Here is a 21,814-nt window from a genome sequence, read left to right as displayed (position 1 = left end):
ATATAATTATACATAATACCATTCAATGATATATATTATTGTATAACAATTATTTTTATGTAGTGTTTATAACAATTAAGAATATTTATTTTTTAATTTATTCATAAGTTTTTTATTATTTTTGTGTCTAATTATTTTAACTCTTTATTTCAATATGATCATGTGTTATCCTATTATTTTGAGATGGCCATGTGTCACCCTATTATTTTAGGATGGGCATGTATGCATTTAATAAAGCTTAATGTTTGGTTAATGGTTAATTTATTAAGATATATGGATTTATATTTTTAGTGGGTGAATACAATTTTTAATCTATACAATAAATCAAATTAAGTTAGGATTCACATTATGTTTAAGGTTTAAGCCATAGTCAAGGCCACATTATAGTTACATTATTATTAAAGTTTGGATTGGGATTTTGCCTAGAGTTAAGGGTCTAGGAAAATGATTAAAGTTAGAATTGGGATTATGGATATAGTTAGGATTGAGGTTATGGTTATAGTTAGGATTTACATAATGGATAGCTCTAAGAGTTGTGAGAATATAATGGCCCTAGAATACATTATTATAATATAGGTAAATAGATGCCTATATTATGTATTATGTTGACATTACAATAATTATGAAAATAAAAAGAAGTGGGAATTAATTTACATATATGACAAATTTCTAAATTTTAAAATTTTTATGTAAAAAAATTCAAATTATAAAAGTAAACTATAAATTTAACACTAAAAACGAGATACAAATAAAATCTTTATATATATATATATATATAAACAATTTATTTTTTGCATCATCAAACTTTTATCTTCATAATTACTAATTTTTTTAAATAAAAATAGAAATAAAGTAAACATACAAAAATAAACATAAATTGAAATGAAAAAACTAAAATGAATCAACATAAATTGAAAACTGAAAAAATAAAATCTAAATTAAGTATAAACATTCTATATTTTTTCTAAAATTGTAAGAAGTATTTTTATTCTATTTTATGTTTTATTTTGGACGATTTCAAATTGTAATTGATATGAAAATGATTTTTCTATATTTTTACTTTAAACAACATGGTAGATGGTAGAAATAATAAACTTCTTTAAATTTTTAAATCATTTTAATGTAAAAAATTTAAATGATAAAATTAAACTATAAATTTAAAACTAAAATCTTGATGCAAAGGTAATCTTTTTATATCTATTAAAGATATGTAAACTATATTTTTTTGCATGCATTTTAATTTTATCTTAGTAGTGACTAAATATTATAAAAATAGAAATAAAGATGTACAAAATGTATTTTTAATTTTCTTCTTGATTATAAATCATTTCAAAATTTTAAATTATATTAAATTCTATTTTTCTAAAATGAATCAACTTAAATTTAAATCTTAGAAAAAAAAAATCTAGAATTAATGTAAATTTTCTTTATATATTTTTAAAATGTAAGTATTTCTATTCTATTTTATGTTTTTGCATGCATATCATTTCAAATTGTAATTGATATGAAAATAATCTTTCTATATTTTTCTTATAAAAAAAATTTATATCAAATACTAAAATCTAGATATAAATGTAATCTTTTTATTTTGTTTTTAGAAATTTTGTATTCAATTGTATTTTTGCATTTGAAATTTAAGATAATATTTTTTTGTTTTAATTTTGAAACATAGCAATAAGTAGTTTAATCATGAATCTAAAATCAAAATTTACATATAAATTGATTATTATTATTATTATTATTATTAACATTTATAAAAAAACATAAATCATCGTCAACATATGTGATAATAAAAAGAATGCAATTTCAAGATCTTTCATAAACAACACATATTTACAAGCACATGAGGTTTGTAAAGATGAATAAATTTGTAAATCAAATCTAGCCTATAAAAAATGATTTGAGCATGAAATTGAAACCAAACCTAGAGTTGTATGAAATTTAGGAAACTTTATAACTAATATTATTTAGTTTTGTTTACACTTCTTTGTTGCAATGCATGCATTACCATTTCTATTTGTTTCCTCAACTTCCCTATAATCTATAGGTGTGCATTTTGTATCTACTCACTATGTATTTATTATTATATTAAACTTGTCAAGCAATTCAAACCAATATATAAACTTGTGGCATTATAATCCTTGCATATATCAGCCAAAATAACAAACATGCAAAAAAAAAATATAATAACAAAAATTAGTGATAAGGGAAAAAATCCATTAGAGCCTTTACAATGTCAGAAATGGAAGAAAAAAATAGGTTAATTAGTAAATTGTATAAGTTAAATACAACAAAAATTAGAAACTTATGAGAAGAAAATAAAATTAGAAACTTTCCCACAACATTGACAATGCTAAAGGAAACTTCAATTTTTAAGAATAAGTTTTTTTAACATCTATTAGAAAATCATAAAACTGAGAGGTCTTACAATATTTCAGTTGAGTCATACAACATTTCCATAGAAAAAAAAATTTGAGAGCAAAGCTCCCACAATAAATCTATCAGCTTAATAATACAGTGTTATAATTTAATATTATATTTTAAAATAAATTCTAAATTCTAAATTTTATTACATAATTTATATTTTTGCTATTTTAATTTGAAATATAAAATATTTATAATAGTTTATATTAATAAAAAATATAATAGTTTTAATAAAACTCTATCTTTTTAATTTTTTTTTAATCTAAATATAAACTATTGTTTTTCATTAGTCTTACAAAATACTAAAGAATATTTCATAAACTCTACAACCATATAATTTTTTAATTTATTTATTAAATTTTTATTTATGCTTTTGTTATCTAAATTAAATTTTGAATAACAATTGAATATATATGTATGTATGTATGTACATGTTTGTAATGTTTCTAAAATAATCATTATTGTATATACAAGCACATACTAGAATTTAAAATATATTTTTTCACCTTTTAAATGTAGTGAAGTAACAATAAAATTTCATCTTAGAAGAAATGTCTATAGAATAGAAAAGTTTTAAATTTAATTTTTTAAATAAATATAAAGATAGACTTTAGTTTGCTTAATTGTTATATTAATTGAATGAATTTTTGAATGGGAATATATTTAGGATGATTTTATTCAAAAATATTTGATTTATGGGTGATATAGAGTAATTGTGTTAAAGGAATGAAGTGAATAAGATAGAGAGTTGGGAACTCTAATCATAAAACTTGTCATAATGTAAGTAGTGATAAATCTTAAATCTTGAACCACAATGTTGAACCTCCTCACAAACGAAAATTTTTATCCATAATTATAAACAAGAACCTGACTCACACTGTAAATACATTTCTAACCTTAAAATAGTATAAACCTAAACATTATTCTAACCATAATAAAAAATATAACTTTAACCATAAATCTAATGATAATTTTAAATATAACCTCAATCGTAAGCTTATTCATAACCATAATTGTAATTATAAAATTTAAACCTTGTTCAAAACCCTAACATAAACATTAAAATAATTTTTTTTTTGGATAAGGCAATAGATTAGTAATTTATAAATTTGAGTGAATATATGTATGGTTTATAATTTTTTAAAATTTTTTTAATTTAGAGGAACACGACTTTTTTTTTACTATATTTTAATAAATAATAACATTTCTATGGTTATATTTAAATTATTTAAATTCATTTTGTTGAAGGTACATCATGAAAAAGGGATTGATGAGCAGCAACATGTATAGACCTGAGAGTATTTTCTAAACAAGGGCCACTTTTTATGTTGGATTATGTTGATGAAAGTTCATTATAAGATGTTTGAACCAGTGGTTAGGTATTATGGGGTTTGAAGGGTTGATTTCAAGAAAGCCCTAAGTTAGAGTCCTCAAAAGGAGGGTTTTGTGAATGAGAATGAAGATGACCTTGGTTACTTATATAAATTTGCAAATGTGTTGATTTATACCATAAATTAAGATTGTTTCATAGTTTTGGAGGTATATTAGTAAGAGGATATAAGAGTTTGTTAGTGAATCGAGAATAATTAGGCCTAATTTGATGGGTGTAAGGTATTCAAATTGTTCACCTTTCCAAAATAATCTATATTGAGTTTGGGATATGTTTTATAAATTTGAAAAGGGTATCTGATACCCTACTTAATTTTGAAGTTGTCTCGAGAAAAATTGTGGAAATTGTTGATTACCTAATTTGGAGGGATACTAGAAATGAGCCTAGAAAGAGAAATTGGGTTTTGGTAGTTAAAATAATACCAAATATCATTTTGGAACTTGAATTCAAGTAGGTTGAAGTGTGATGGAACACTTAGAAGGATCAGAGTCATCCATTTGAGTGGGGATCAAGTATTGGATTAATCAATGAAGTAAGGGTTGTGCCCAAGGTTAAGAGTGAATCTTGAAATTAGAATTTGTGTCATATGGGTCTTGGTTGATGGTTGAGATAGGTGAACTTGTTAGTAATAAGGTTTCCTACGTTGTAACCACTTGTAACTAACTAGTTTGTAACTACTTGATTTTCTTTTTTATTGACAAGAAATCTTATTTGGCATATTCTTGTCCTTGGATTTGGATTTATATTGTCATTATATAAAACACCTCTCAATGTAATAAACATGTCATTCAAAAGATGATTAGATAGAAAAGTAAAATCGATGATTTTAAAGCAATTGCAAAGGGAAGAGAATACATGCAAAGGATATGGACGATTGTGAATGTTGATGGTCTCTTCAAATATAAACACCAAAGCTGAAGTTGAAAAGAAATCTCACATGTTTGATAAATTCCACCCTTGAATTAGATTATAAAAGAAGGTCAAATATTTGACAAACTATGGATTTCCTTAGTTTGTGTGTACCACTTTATGTTGTAGGAGTCATAGTATATAGTTTTGGCCAACTTTATTTTTTCTGTAGGAACATCAATTATCAAATGTTGAGACATTCTTATATATTTAGATTCAATTATTCAAAAGTATTTTTTTCAAATATATAAATAGTTTAAGTACTTTTATATATAAATGTTAAATTATTATTTTATGTTAATCTTTTTAACAAATTATATCTTTTGTTATTATTATAATTACATTGGGTAAAATAAAATATAATGGAAAATGATGGATGCTAATTGTGCAAGTAAGAAACAAACATGATAAAGGAGAAACTAAATCACTTAATTAGTAATTTCTACATGTTAAATTAATATCATATTTTTATTATTTATTGAATAATATGTTTGGATGTATGTTTATTTTTATTGATTTAAAAAAAATAAAAATGTTTGGAGTCTATTGTTGTTGTATATATATTTCATGTACAAATTATTATTAAAGTTAATAATCAATGGTTTTCTCTCTAATCCTATTCCCTTGTCCCGATCCATTAGGCAAGGATGTCCTTTGGCTCCTGCTCTTTTTGTCATTGCTTTTGATGCTCTGTTTTATCTCCTTAAAGGTAACACTCTGTCCCCCAAAGTCAAGGGGATCTCTCTCCTAAATAACTCTTAACTTCTTAATATTTAGTTTGCTAATGATACTTTGATCTTCCTTGAATGTTTCTTTCTTAATATCCAGCATCTTAATCATAAGCTGGATATTTTTGAAACTATTTCAAGGGCCTATATCTCTAAATTCAAATCCATCATGCTTGGATGGAAAGAGGAGCCCCCAGGCTAGTTTCCTTAGTTTGGCTACTCTTGGGGGGTGGGGGCTAATAAGATTGTGTGGTATTTGGGAATTCCTTTTTCAATCTCCCCTTCTCTTAGAGATATGTGGAATTGGATCAAAGATAGAATTATTAAGAAACTTTATAGGTAGGATAATAGGGTGCTATCCCTTACTGGTAGACTATAGGTTCGCCAAAAAATTCTGTCATCCTATAGTATTTACTACGCTTCTATTTGGATGCTCAGTAACTATCAAGTCTTTGAAATTCAAAAGGTGATCAGATGCTTTTGGTGGTCTGATGGTAAAGGCACTAGGAAAAATCATGTTTTCAAATGGAGTTGGTGCCATATTGATAAGAAAATTGGTCGTTTAGGTCTTAAGGACTTTAGATTGCAAGGAATCTCCCTTGCGGCTAAACAGATCTTTCAAACTCTTGATGATCAGGAGCCTTGGAAAATCCTTTTAAGGAACAACATTCAGACTGGCTATCCCAAGCATGCCAAATCCTGGAAAAACCTTCCTTTTGTTGATCTTTTTGTAGGACCATTTCCTATCTTTGTTCAAGGCTCCATTGTCTTTAAATCCATATGGAAGGCTTGGGAGCATGTAAGGAAATTTATCTATAACTCTAAATTTGACAATAATAATTTTATTCATGGTGAGTGCTCCATCTAGTGGAACTTCCAGCATAATAGCAAACGTCTTTCCTTAACCCAAGGGTGTTCTGCTAAGTACTAGCATAGCCAAGGTATCAAATGCTCTATGGATATTTTAGAGAATGACAATCAATTAACTTGGCAGGTTATTAGTCGAACCTTTAATCTCCCTAATTCCCATATTCGTACTTATAACATGATTGTTAATGCTTTTCATCCTCTCAATCTCCCCCATATATGTGATGTGGATTCCCATAGATTTCTTTCTTTCTGCTAGGATGATGGCTCCTCTTGCATAAGATCAAAGCTAAAGATATTTACTCAGTGCTTAATAAAGATCATTCTATTTTATGGTATATCAACCTTGAGACTTCAGAATGGCAGAAGATCCTAGATAAATTTTGGAAATCTCATATCTCACCCAAAATCCTCCTTTTTAAATGGCAACTCATTTTGGATAGACTCCCAATTAGGAACCATATGGGTGCTACTGACTCCTGTGCTATTTGCAATACCCTTGAGCACATTAGGCACATCTTTTTTAGCTACCGTTTTGCTAGAATTATATGGAATTTTTTTGGGATCACTGTTACTGATCATTCTATGTTCTTGATATTATCCTTGGAAATATATCTAGTCTTAAGAAAGATGTCAACTTCTTTTGGAACATTCTTTCTTCTCACATTCTCTAGTTTATTTGGAAATGTAGAAATGAGGAAAAATTCCAAGGCATTGGTAGATCCCTTACTTTGTTTCATCTAAAACTCATACATTTTAAAAAAAATTCGCAGGTGTGGTGTATTATGAAATTGGAGATAGATAAGCTGAAAAGATTTTTACATAATGGTCATGCCACCACGTCCATTTATGAAATGAAGTATGGTCTGGAATGGGCCACCATTGTTGATGATTAGGCTTTTTTTGAAGAATCTCTTAAGCGATTGCTTAAGGAGATGAGGAATACTAGAGGCTACTTTTCTAATAGACTGGAGTTCTTTATACATATTCTCAAGCGGAAGAAATTTGTTTGGATGGACCTTGTGGATAGATGATCATGATGATATTCTGTAATAGCTTCTTTTATTTTCCTTTCTGAAATCTTGTAAACTATTACATATTGCGTTGTTTCATATTGTGTTAGTTGGCTACTCATGGTTGAACTAGGTGGTTGAGGTTCACCTCCCCCTTTTGATATTGTACTTCTCCTTTTTGATCAATTGGTTTTTTTTTTTTTTTTTTTTTGAATGATTATATGTTCAATAAAGAAAGGGCTTGAACCCAACAAAAAGTAAGATCAAGTTATAAGACAAATCCAATAGAATTCATGAATTCAACTAGTAAGAAACAAACCATCAACTAAAATTGCCAAAAAAACCCAATACATATACAAATAAAAGAAATCAATCTACTTCTACTCATCATTACTTTTTAATTAAAAGTTTAATCATGAATATTAAATTTATTTCTTAATCATAATTCTTTATATATATATATATATAACTATACGTACAAATTCATAAGATCAATAACTCACAGTAGTTAAGAACCTTTATTGTACTTGTCGTAGGCTACTACTATTGCATTCAGTTTCTTATTGAATCTAATTTTCTCAACAATGATTGGCTCATTTGATTTGGTCTTATTGGACCCCTTTTTTCTTGGATGCTCTCCATATTGAATTATTTTCGGCTATATTATAGGTTGTTATATTTTATTAATATTTATTATTTCTATATTCTTAATGAAGTTATTTATAAATTTTAAAATAATTATTTTAATCTTTTACTATTAAAAATTACTTCTATATTAACTTTTAACATATATAAAAATTTCTTTAATAATTTACTATATTGCATTTACTTTTAACAATCATTGAATTAATTTATAAACTATTGACCGATTATAATGAATTTTTTTTCATTAATCATAATATTTTAATATAAATTATACCTATTAAAATATTAAAATGTTTATTTTACAAAATACACATTTATTAGTATTTAATGTTTTTATGTTTCTAATGAAGTGATTACTTCTAATTACTTTTAACTTTTACTATGAAAATTTATTTATTTATTAGCAGTTGCATGTTTTTGTTCATGCAATGATAAGTCAATAGGAGGGAGATGTTTGATGTGGAATAAAAGTGGAGTATTATGCACAAATATAACATAGACTAGTTATGTAGTGTCAAAGACTATAGTTCAATTAGATAAGGTTAGAACTATAGTTCAATTAGGGGTGGAATTAATTCATTATATAAGGTTGATATTTAATCAAGATTACTCTTTCATTAGAGTTACATTTTTATGTATGATTGAAATATGATCATGGTTTAATTATATTTAGATTGGGTTTTGATTTGATGTAAGGTTTACTTATATTTATGTTTATCTTTCAAATTGGATTAGGGTTAGCATTATGATATATACTTAAAACTAATAATATACTATAGGATTAGGTTGATTTATTTAGATTGTGTATAGATTAGATTCAACTTTGTTTAGCATAAGTTTTAAAGTTGGGTTTAAGAATTCATTTAGATTGTATATAGATTAAGATTCAATTTTCTTTGAAGATGGAAGTAGATTTTGGAAGGTACTAAAAGCTCAATTATTGATTACTAATATGATATAAGAAATATAGGATTTTAGATAGAATTAGTATTAGAGTTAGGGTTGGATTTTGGATTATTATTGTAACTATAATCATCCTTTTGGTTTCATATAAGATTAGGGTTAGACTTGATTATGAGATTTGTTATTTAATTTGTAAATTTTTCAATTTACTAGTTGATATTTTTGTACACTTTAATTAGTGAGAGTTAATCAGACATTATTTATAATGTCTATTATATTTAATAGTAAATATATTAGATAAATGTAATAAATAAATATAATAGTGATTTCTAATTTTTTTATTATACTTACTAAAATTAAAAATATAATTAATATATTTTTTAATAAAACCTAAGCTTATATTATTTAGGCATTAGTCACAAAAAAAAAAAACCAAAAAGAAGCCTATAAATAAACAACACTTCTAATCTATACTTTCTATTTTGCATGCAAATTGTTTCAATTCTAAAATTAAAATAAATCATACTTTTTCTTTTTTTTTAAATTTTAAATGTATCAACACTTATTACATAATAAAATCATAATATATAGAAACTTTCTATTTTTTGTATTTGATTTAATTTTTCATTTTGCGTAAAATTATTTCATATTTAAAAATTAAAATAATTTTCAATTCTTAAAATGTATCATCACTTAATTTTAGAATAAATCTATAATTAAAATACAATCTATATAAAATCTTTCTATTTTTCTTCCTAGATATTATAAAAATAATTTCATAGTTTAAAATTATATATATATATATATAGTCATCAATTAATTTTATAAAAAGTTCAAAAGTTAAATTTAAATCAAAATTAAAGATTTCTAAATATATGAACAATAAAAAAAAATTCAATCTAAATAGAATTCATGACTATAAATTAGTAAAGATTCAAATTAGATAACTGTAAAAATTAGAAACTGGGTAAAACTAGAAGTTGTACATTTATGTACATGCAACAATTAGTCGATAGGTGTATTTTTGAAAATAATATCATAATGCATAATGCAAGAAAGTTGGTATTAACTTACAGTCATAGAATAATAGAACATGGTATTTGGTATTGATAGGAATTTTAATTATGTCTATTAAATTAGAAGCAATTAAATTGATATTGAAGGTATGAATACACAATGAGAAGTTGAAAATTTTGTCTAAGAAGCTGAAAGAAGAACTTATTTTGCACCACAATGTTTTCTTATAATAAAGAATCAAAACCAATGAAATGATTGAATGTCATGTTGAAACAAAGAGATTGCTAGAGGGACTAAATTGTAATCTTAAATTCATGGTTAATTGAATTAAGAAAGTGAAAAAAGTAATTGTAAAATGTATGTAGAATTGATAATGTGAACATTAGTAACAGTAATGTAATGGAGAAAATGAAATAGAAATCATCTTGGAAGGAGGCTCTACGAAACATTTAAAAATTAAAAAATGTTGGTAGTGTTGAAGCTTGTGTTGATGTAGAACATGTGATCCATTTAGAAAGGTGATGGCATATAGTTGAAGTAGTATACTTTGATCTGCAAACAAACATTAGAATCATATTATGTCAGATGAAGTTGTTTTCAATGGAATGTGGCATCAAATAGTTGTTGTTGAAAAGTAGAGTTGGATAATGGAAACTATTTTAGTGAAAGAAATAATTGGAAGTGGATATACTTACTTACTTTTACCATTGGTAGATTTTATGGAATGATTGTTGTATTTCACATATGTTGTGTTTGAATTCTGATATCTTTTGTACCTACATGATAAGTATATTTTTTGTTAGAAACTAAAGTGAGTAAAATGTGTGTAGTAATTTTATTTTTTTTTAAAATTGTTGAGAATTTTTAGAAATGATGAATATAATTTTTTTTGTTACATTTGTTGGTTAATGTTTTTATGTTGTAGAGTGTGTTGTTTGTTCAAGTGGCGATAGTAGCTGAAGACGTGCTTCTTCCTTCTTTTTGGCAAGTGTGTAAAATTTATTTTGCATTTTACAGTATCTTTCAAAAGAGAATGGTGGTTGAATCCGAAGGCCATCAATAGATTTGACTCTTGATATTGTTGTAAATGTCAATCCCTGTCTTTCTTTTTTTCCAATATCTATTGTAGCCTTTTCTAGTATGATTCCTTGGGATTTGTGTATTGTAATGGCCCAAGCCATAGCCAATGGCAATTGTGTACGATTTCCTCGGGTAATTTGAGTAATGGGTACATTGTTTGGGTTATGTGTATCCTAGGTTGGCCCAATGTAATTTTTAAAATTAACAACAACATATTTTGGTAGATCTGGAGGGTTTGAATTTGTATCATAGATGATTGATGTTATTTTTCCAAGTGATCCATTGACAAGTCCATCTTGTGTCCATAGTTTTGTTGTTAACATGATTTGTTGGCCAATGCAGAGTAGGACCTCTTGCTAAAGTTGATCATCTTCATTGTGTTCATATGATTTTTGTGTAGCAACTCTAGTAGAACTAAGTGCTATTGGGAGGTTCAATTGTTTGACCATTTTTTTGTTATGTAGTTTCACAAATTCATTAGTTGCAAATAGATGTGTGGCTTTATCAAAATCCTCTTTTTGTTTGGGAGTTAAGCAGTTGTTTGTTCAAGTCATTAGTATGTCCCAATAATCTATTAGTGGTTCTGCATTTCAAATATTTTGTAGGATTTTTCAAAATTGTTGTTGGGATTGGGTTTGTCCTTGTTGTCAAAAAATTGTGTCCAATGTAATTATAGTAGTGAATGTCTGCCACAACATTATTGCTATTGAATGTGAGGCATATATTGGCTTGTCTAGAACTGGTGGTAGTTGTCCTAAATCACCAATGAGGATGATAGAAAGCCCACCAAAAGGTTCTTGTTTTTTATGTGGGACTGCGTCACGTAAACGAGTATCAATTTTGATAAGAAGTTTTGGTCCCAAGAAGCTCATTTCATCTATAAGAATGTATTTAATATGTTTGAACTCTTCTTGAAGGTTTGTTAATGATTGACCTTGTAAGGGATGTATTTCTTTAATTGGAATTCGGAGGCATGTGTGGATTGTTGATGCTTGAATGTTATATTCTGCAACTCCTGTAGGTGCTAGAGCAAGCAATGATTTTTTGTCATTATTTTTCAGTAATATTTATAGTCTTTCTAATGCAAACAATAAGGTATAATTTTCCAGTGCCTACTGTTCCCTAAATAATCATGCGTAGTGGGTGATTGGCGAATGGATTTGTATGATGTTTGGTGATGATGTCTAAAGCCAATTGTTGTTTGGGGGCTAGTTGGTAATTTGGTTGGATATTTGAGGAATGTAAAAAAATTTCATTTGTTTGTAATTTTCTTGTAAGAATGAATTTTGTTGCTGATTCATTTAGTTCATTTGAAATGTTGTTTGTATTCCATTGGTGATTAATATCAATGTCTCATTTTCCTAGGAGATCAAGCTCGTTGATTGTAAAGTTGTTGGAGGGATCCATTTGGGATAGTAACTCCCATTTGTATAGGTCTATTTGTTGGTCAATTTCATGGTCATCAGTTTCAGTGCTATCATTTTCTTCATTTGTTGGTGTGTTTTCAACTCTTGTTACATGCCAAGGAGAGTAATTATTACTACGTAGCATTTTCCAGTTTGATATTATATACTCTATTGTAATTCCAATATCTGTTGGGATATTACGAAAGGGTTTGTATAGTAAGAGTTCACTCCAACAAAAGGTTTCAAAGTTTTCATTAGTTTCATCTGGAATACTCTTGAATAGGGGGTAGACAGTAATGATTGCATTGGTTTTTCTCTTTTGCCATTGACCTTTTTATTTATTTTTTGAGAATGTGTACATCTGGGCTATGTGAATGAGTTATAACGAGTCTAGCTCTATGGGGTGCTGTATGTATGATTGGATATAAGTATTACCTAGTTCTTCTTCATTGTTTGAATTATTGATTCGGTGAAGACATTTTTTGCTTACATTCAATGAAATAAATGAACAACTACAAATTACAAGGGGCAATTTTTGAAGCATATGACATGTTTCTTGAACCCCAATATCATGATCTGTAATGATTCCTATCATGAACCTTTGATATGTGAGCAATGCATCATCATTTGTTTGGCTTGTATTTGCTATGTTATGTAATATTGTATTGTAACTCTCTGATTTTTTCTCTGCTTTGGAAGCATATTTTGAGATGTAATTGAGAACTACTTTTCAAGACATGATTGGTTGGCAATCAACACTAGCTCACCAAATTGCAAGCATTTGTGGATTATGGATGTTTAGGCGATCATCATTTCTCGCTGGATTGTAAGTGATTTTTTTGTCATTGTCACAAGTCAATGTAGATGTTGGTTGCTCTTTCCATGGAGCTTTGTAGCGACATTCTATTATGTTTCCTCATTTTCGTAAACATGTTTGATCCATGCATTTTGTATGTCTTTGTATAGTATTTAGTATCTGTTCATAATCATAGAGAGGATCTAATGATAAGATTTGTAGAGTGTTGAGTGTGCATGGATCATTGTTTGGTGTGTGATGTGATCTATTTTGTCTTTCTATCTGATCACATGGATTCCATGCTAAGGCATAGTTATCGAAGAATTTTTTGGCTGTGTCTATTTCATGTTTGTTATTCCAATTTAATGTGTCCATATTAAGTGCATTTGGAAGCCATATAAATCTATGTACATGACCAGATCCTCAATGTTGCCACTCATATCTATACCAATAATTTGTTGCTTGTAATAGTTTTTCTATCACTTCTTCACAAAAGATTGTGAATCTTTGGTGAATGTATAGCGATGTAATTTGTGGATTTTGAATAATGTTATCTACCAAGTGTTTTCTTGAGTTTTCTATTGTAGGGCTTGTATTTTGTGAGAATGATGAATGTAAATTTGCCCACTTTGCGTCAGATGAACTCAAGGTAAAAAATAGTGTTGGTGTCCCCAATTGGTCTATCATTGTTGTTAGGTCTAATCGACTTTTGTTCCAAAAAGCTCTTGTTCCTCTTAATGAAGTTCCAAATCGCATGAGTTGATTGGCCAATTGATTGTCAGGGACATTTTGTAGATTTTCGCAGAGAGTTTGAATTGTTTTTGGGACTTATTCATGAATGTTGGATTTGAGGAATACAGCTATTGTTTGTTGGCTACGGTGTCGCATAATTAAATTGTAAATGTAGTAGCAAAATAGTACATGCTTTCCAAACTTGTTATCATAGTATCTCAATAAGTGCAAAGCATATTCATTCATGAAAACTTGTTTAGTTCTACTTTGAAGTGGTAGTGCACATCCAGTTGGAAATAGTGTTGGGAAAGCCATAGTTAACAACCTTCAGTGTTGTACTTATTTATTGGTAAGTTACAGATTTCTAGCCATGGTAGAATTTTTGGTTGTTTCATTATGAAACCTAAGTGTCTTAATGGTATGTAACTCACGTTATCCATTAGGAAATTTTGGAATGAATGATGTAGTATGTTGTAGGTCCATGTCATCAGTAAGGGTTGTCTCATTATCATTTGTTGCTTGAGTATTTTGACATTGGATAGGTTAGCTTCGAATCATGTATGATATATCAGTGGTTGTTCCTGGCAACAAGTTTAGGGCATCATGATCTATATCAATATTTTTGTAGTATGGATCATATCTTATTTTGTAGAGTAATGCATTTAAAACATTTTTTTTGTTGACATAACAATCATAATTGTTTCCTTGTAGATTAGTTCTGCATATTATATAAAGTTCAAGATCTTGTAGTTTTCTTGGTAAAAGGTGTGCAATGCTTGAAATTTTTTGGGGGAAGCTTATTGTATGACCAGTATACTTATATTGTCCTCCTCTTGCATGTGTGACTTGTAATACTAGGTTCACTCTACCAATTAACATTTCTTCGATGTTGGTCAGTATTTTTAGGACATTTGGTTGTATTCTTGGGTCCATGTTGTTGTGTAGAGAGAATCGATGTATTTCTTTCTCCGAGAAACATCGAGAGTAGTTAATGTCGGTAACATTTTTTTTTATGGACATTCCTATGTAGCATTCCTTACATATGTTGCATGTTGTGACTACCCATAATGCATCAACGCGTTGATGAAATTGTTTCATTGACCTATCAAATGTTGTTGTGAATTGTGGAGGTGCTTGAAGAATAGATATCATATGTCCTATTAAGTTAATGAAGTAGTCATTGCTATTTATATGTGGTGCGAGTGGTACTGTTTCATTTTGTTTTTGTCTTTTCAGTTCATTTAATCTATCTTAGTTTATTCATGATGGTGAACAATGTTCAATGGTTTTTGTTTGGCATTGCATGAAGTCTCTTTTATTATTTGATGATGGTATGGATTGTGAAATTTGAAGTTGTATTTGTTTATCTATAGTGGAATTTTGGTGTACCCTTTGAAAGCTACATCTTGCTGAAATTTCCTCTTTGTGGCGATTGTAATATTTTTTATTTTTCTTGCTTGTTTTCCTCTTTTTTATTTCAAAATCAGTAAGAGTGAGCTGCATTGTTTGAAGACATGGTTATTAATAAGAAATATATATTTTGTCACTAATATTGAAAGTAGTAATCTTTAAAACAATAGAAAATTTAAATATAGTAAATAAGTAATCAGAATGTATAGATTAAGGCATTGTTATTTCAACACATATGAAATCCTTTTCTTTTTTTCAGAAATAAATGAAAAATAGTATATACAATGTAATTTTAAATAAATATTTAAATAAGGAACTTATAGAATTCAATATTGAGTATAAATCTATTTGTAGGAAATTAAAATTCATAAGTGAAGTGATACTAATGAGAAATAGATAATCAATTTCAAATGAGACATAGCTAGGTAAACTAAAAAGTGTTTGTATAATGAATTTATTTGAAAGTGGCAGAAATTTGAAACCAAGTTATACTTAGTTTCATATGGAATACATTATTCTATAAAATATAACTTTAAAAGAGATAGTACAAGTGTACTTTATTTATGATTTCTTTGAGGACTTGGTACTGCATGCACAGAAATGGTTCAAAATATATTATTTTGGAACTCCAATATCTACAATTTGAGCAAGCAAATATTCACTTTCAGCCTTCAAGTCTAATTTTGTAGCCTTCAAAATTTTAGTTTTAAATCTTTCTTTAGAGTTGTAGATTTTAGTTGTAATCGAAATGGAAAAATTGAACTTATTGAAAAATTGAGCTTCGATGATGTCTTTAAGATCTGCAATAGCTTGGGTGTCATATTGTAACATGTATAGCTCTGTGGTAGACATGTGTAATAGAAACTCTGCTACTTCATCAAAAGCAACACCCCAAATATTAGTTGTATGATCTTGGAGATTTATTTGCAAGAGGTACATGTACTTGCAGTCAGGAATGGTCTTTTGGCATTGAGAACAAAACCATGTGTTGTCATCATTTTCAACACATTTTTTCTTGCATTCTTTTCCATTCACTTCTATTGGGCAAGATGGATAACAGAAATCATCTTGCATCATGAACTTGATTGTTTCTTTTATTGTGGTGTACAAGGGATCCTTCATTATAGTGCGTTGTTGCAAGGTAGACAGAATTGTATGGGTAGTATATACTATATTGGTATCTATAGAAAATGACAAAAATGAAGGAATTTCAATTCTTTTCCTTCCATCATGGATCATAGTGAATCAGCTTCAAGAATGGATGGTTCAATTGTTAATACTATTGCTATTGTAGTATTGATAACCTTTCCTTTGAATTCTGAAACACGCCCATTCCTTATAGCAATGAAAACATGTTGTTTAGTAGCCTTCAATGTTTTGATGGGATCGCCATCTTTGACACAAATCAACCCCCACAAGTTGACATCAATGGATGCTAGTGAGAAATCCATCAACCTAATTGTTCTACGATCAACCTTACTTGCATCCTTTCATTGTACTGTGAATATATCTCCAACATAAAATACAATACCAATAATATCAATCAAAGTATTGTTGCTAATGTTGGCAATGTCATTTATTGTCTTAAAATTGTATTGAACAGTTCCACCAGCTAATTCATCATTACAACATTTTAGTATTGATGAATGGTCAAGAGTTATTTCCATCTTGCTATTCAACTTGTTGTATATATTTTTTGCTTGTTTTACTGAACCTTTTGAAATAGTATACAAGCCACCAATGTGAACTCTATCATAGTGCAATTCTGCAATGTCATTAAAGCAAACAATCTGAGTTTTTGTGCCTTCAGTGTCTAAAATGTCAAACTCAAGACTTGGCCACTACCTCTTTGATTGTTAAATTTTCTTATTTCCTTTTTTTTTGTGACCCTCCCTTTGATTGTCCATCTTGTTTGATATGGATTTAAATCCTTTATGGGGTTGATACTCTTAGGTAGTGGTAGTTCCTTGTGAGATGTGTGGATGCCAAATTTGATTCTCTTGTTTGGTGAAACAAGTCTTTTGTCTTCCACCATTTGTTGCTCTTGCAACTTGTATAGGTACTTGGGTCTCCCGATTATATTCCAGTCTCTATGGATGATTTGAAGGCTGAAGATGATGATGGTCCTAATTGATCAAGTTTAAATGTGACAGAATTAGTAATCACTTTTAGATATAAATTAATGTAAATGTGTATAGCAGTGAAGTATGAAAATTGTAATGACTACCTAGAATCTCCCATGGCTCAGGAAATATAATTAGTCAAGGCCACTACAGATTGTATTTTGAGTGTGTTTGAGAAGCAAAGGTCATTCAATTTCTCTGGCAAAATTGCTAATTGCATATGATCACCATCTGATAACACGATTTTGTATCGATCCTTGTCATCTTCAAAAACAATGATCCTCTTGAAAGATAAGATTTGAAGGATTGGATTTGAAACCAGATCTCCAATATTGATGGATCGAATAGCATTGGTGGTCAATATTCCTTCCATTTTAATTTCCTAGAGCAGTAAACTGTAGTTTTTTTTTTTTAATGATTTGAATATTTCTATAATTAGCATAATAGTTCTACAAAAAATGTGATCATTACATATAAATTGATTTAATTATTTTCATGTTAGTCACATCAATATATATTGAGAAATAATGATAAGAGGGAATACACTTCAAATTGATGCTTTAATATAGGTGCCCAAAATAGGTAAATGAGAACTTGAAATAAATGTATTTAAGTTGTATGTACAATTTTGAAAAAATGTGAATGGAAACTCATTGGATTATCCATACCACTTTCGTTTGTAGGAATAGATCTGACCTCATCTGACACCTGATTTGATATTGTATCCTATAGAGTATTTGATATTGAAGACCAAAGACATCAAAACTTAGTGACATAGACATGCATATGGAAAATACTAATACATGTAAGAATATTAAACTTTTAAGGAAACAATTCAATGACATTACAATTAACATGCTTATGGAGATTATAATTTTAAAGATTAAATGATAACTTACAGTAATTGTGGTTCCTTCATCGATGAAGTTTATGGTCAGTGCATGGTTGGAATTGAAGGAGATTGTAGGTGTCGACATAGTAACCTAAACGAAAAGGAAAGCAGCATGAAAAAATGTCAATAAACATGTTGAAAACTATCCACTTTGAAATATTAATAAATAAAATTAACCGTATTGAGTTGAAAATTATGAAGTGTAGTTTTATGTTTTTTTGTATAAATTTATTAACTAAAAAAGTAATTTATAGATATGTAGAGTTACTATATTTAATTTGTATAACATTCTATTATATAATTTATATCTTTAGAATAAATTGTAATGTATATTTTGAAATCATTTTATACTTTATATCAATTGATTTCAAATGATGGTTATATAGTCAAATAATAATTATTTTTAAATATGCATTGAAATAACTATATAATATATAGTTTTAAAAAAAAATACACCATACTATTCAATTTAAATTATTCTAATATTTTTTATATGATATAAACTTTAATAATATTTTTTTAGAATTTCATATGATATGATATTGTTGCCCGGTTATAAAATTCTTTCAATTTTATAAGCCGTTGTTAATTTTTAAAACTTGCCTGGTTTTAAGCCTTAAATGGATCATTCTATCTATGAAATTTGCGAGTCTTTAAGCCTCTATGTCTCCGGCTCGTTCCCAGCTCCGCACAGCATTTGAAATTTTTAAAATCCAACTTCTGAGCCTCCAGATATAAAAGGTTAATGATTGCCGGCTAAACACGTATTTCTTAACCTTTAACTTCTTAAAAGGTTAATGTTAACCATTGAAAATATTTTTTTCTTAACCTCCAAAAAAAAGGTTAATGTTAACCACTAAAAATACGTTTTTCTTAACCTCTCCTATAGGTTAATGATAGCATTCAAAAACACGTTTTTCCTAACCTAACCTCTCAAAAGGTTAATGAGAGCTACCAAGAATATGTTTTCATTAACCTCTATAAGGTAGTTATTAACCTGGTAAGGTGATACATACAACATTTTTAATAATGCAGTAGCCAGATAGAAGATGAAGAAAAGCTTCTTTACACCCAAGGAGATGCAGAGCATGGAGGAGATTAAGGAAGGGCCTTGGTAGTCTACGCTCCAATTGTTCTCAAAAGTTTGTTATTTGACCCAGTGCTTCTCGTCAACGTTCTGAGTGTTATCAAGAAGTTGAGGTCTCAGATAAATTGAAACTAAGCATGATTCTCCATCTTTTGTGAAAGATTGAGTGAGGTGCTTCAACAATCCAGTGTGTTTTTTTGATATGTTGGATGCGATATTTCTGGACAAAAATGATGCAATGAGAGTAAAAAACGAAGAACTGATTGATGGGAAACATTGATAAAGCACGCCAAATATTTGATGAAATGCCTAAATGGGATGTTGTCTCATGGAATGCTCTAATTATAAGCTACGCTCGGGGTGGAAGAATGGGTGAAGCGTAGAAAGTGTTCGAAAAGATGCCAGAAAAGAAATTGATCTATAAATTTCTACTCAATAAATGCCTTGTTAGGGAGCAAAACTTCATATGCTAAACAAGACGATGCTTGATAGAATGTTCTAGTTCCCAGCCCATAGCACATTAAAAATCAGTAAAGGGAAAGTTGGAATGCTTTCCTGTTATCACCTCACCGCGCGAAAGAAGTGCGAGATGTCTTAATTTGAATTAACAATGTGCCATGGTATCCAGGCTACCAATATTGCTAAAGACGCAATAACAATGCGCCACCCCATTCAATACATTGCCAACTCATGATTCGGCTTTATTGTAATCAGTCTCAACTTGCAGTTATTATTTCCTTTATGGCGGGGGGGTGTTCAAAGTTTGGTAACTCAGATGACATAAAGCCGCCAACATATATTATGAGTAAACAATGATATACATATCAACTTGCCAACTGATATAATCAAGACGCCACCTTGTGTCTCCCAGCCTCATGCCAGCAGTACAAATTGTGATGCATGATGGAGAGATAGTTCAAGTTGGAAGCTATGATAATATTCTACAGAGCAGTACGATGCCAAGAAGCTTCGCACCCACTTCATCAAAACTGGGAAGCACTCTGATGTTTTTCTCACAACTAAATTGGTTCAGATGTATGGGAAGTTTGGAAAAATTGGAGATGCACGGTAAATATTTGATGAAATGTCTCAGTGAAATGTGTTCCTGTGGAATGCAATAATAAGAGGGTACTCTGGGAAAGGGTTTTGGTAGCAGATGCTTGAATTGTATTTTGAGATGCGAGCTGCAGGCACACGACTTGACTTCTTAACTTTTCCCATTGTAATCTGGGCATGCCCAGTATTATCAGATTTTCAGAAGGGTAAAGAGATACATTTTCATGTTGGCAGGGGTGGATTTTAGTCGGATATCTATGTGGAAAATGCACTGATAGATATGTAAACGCCCCGTAGAGATTGATTTCATGCACTGCCATGATCGGAGGCTATTCACAGAATGGATTGTCCAATGATGCGATGTTTCTATTCAATCTAATGCAACGTTCAGATGTACAACCCAATGCCATTATTCTTGTGAATGTGCTCCTAGCATGTGTTGATTTAGGCTTCGTGGAGCAAGGTGAGCATCTTCATAATCATATAATTGAAAGTGGATTTGATTCCAATGTTTCAGTGCAAACTGCAATTTTGGACATGTATGCCAAATGATGGGATATAGAAGCTACCAGCCAATTGTCTGACCAAATTTCAACAAGGGATGTGGTTTCTTGGAATGCCATGATTGTTGGTTATGCTCAGAGTATTCATGCTACCAAAGCTTTGACACTTTTTCGTGAAATGAAACTTGCAAATGTGCAAACAGATTCTGTCACAATGAGATGCGTGCTTCCAGCATGTGCTCATCTAATAGCCTTAGAGAAGGGAAAATGGATCCATACTAACATAATCAAGAGTGGATTTGATTCAAAAATCTCTGTGGTCACTGCCCTTATTGATATGCACACCAAGTGTAGAGCTTTATACTTTGCATGTAAATTATTTGATAAGATGGTGGAAAAAGATGTAATCTCGTGGAATACAATGATTGGAGCATATGAAATGCATGGATATGCAAAGGAGGCCCTTGAACTCTTTAGAAAAATGTGATCAATGTGTGCTAAAATAGATCACATTACCTATATTTGTGTTTTGTCCACATGTAGTCATGCAGGCTGGTGGATGAAGGTTGGCAATTGATATTGTGAATGATTGTTTCTTTGTCAAACTTGGCGATGATCATGAAGAAGAGTATGTATCAAATAACTCAACAAATCAATGATTTGACCGTCTGAAGACATGTTCCAAGTCATAAATTTCAATTAGTGATCTTTGTCATTTAAGGTTAATTTTGTGGAGGTTAATTAACCTCACCCAAATCACGTATTTGGGGGGGTAGTTACTAACCACAGAGAGGTACTTATTAACCTCTATGTCTATATAAGAACTCTTGTTG

At 29.2% G+C, this 21,814-nt stretch overlaps 1 protein-coding gene across 1 annotated transcript; it reads left to right on the top strand.

The window, feature by feature from the left end:
* The first annotated feature begins 20,796 nt into the window (after positions 1 to 20,796).
* On the top strand, positions 20,797 to 21,468 carry LOC149546436 (pentatricopeptide repeat-containing protein At4g31070, mitochondrial-like). Its single transcript, XM_089793974.1, has 2 exons — positions 20,797 to 20,941; positions 21,041 to 21,468. The coding sequence occupies exons 1-2, from the start codon at positions 20,797 to 20,799 to the stop codon at positions 21,466 to 21,468; spliced, it is 573 nt and encodes a 190-aa protein (XP_089650100.1).
* The last annotated feature ends 346 nt before the right edge of the window (positions 21,469 to 21,814 follow it).

This window comes from Cupressus sempervirens, chromosome 7 (assembly GCF_028749045.1).
Source record: "Cupressus sempervirens isolate cs-2001-9-10 chromosome 7, ASM2874904v1, whole genome shotgun sequence".
NCBI lineage: Eukaryota > Viridiplantae > Streptophyta > Pinopsida > Cupressales > Cupressaceae > Cupressus > Cupressus sempervirens.
Note: the sequence above shows the minus strand (reverse complement) of the source record. Positions and strands in the feature narration are given on the sequence as shown.

Bases quoted from the DNA above. Each gene is read 5' to 3' on its own strand.
- LOC149546436 (XM_089793974.1), top strand. From the start codon at position 20,797: ATGATCGGAGGCTATTCACAGAATGGATTGTCCAATGATGCGATGTTT. The intron at 20,942-21,040 runs GTGAGCATCTTC...GATGGGATATAG, and splicing joins TTTAGGCTTCGTGGAGCAAG to AAGCTACCAGCCAATTGTCT.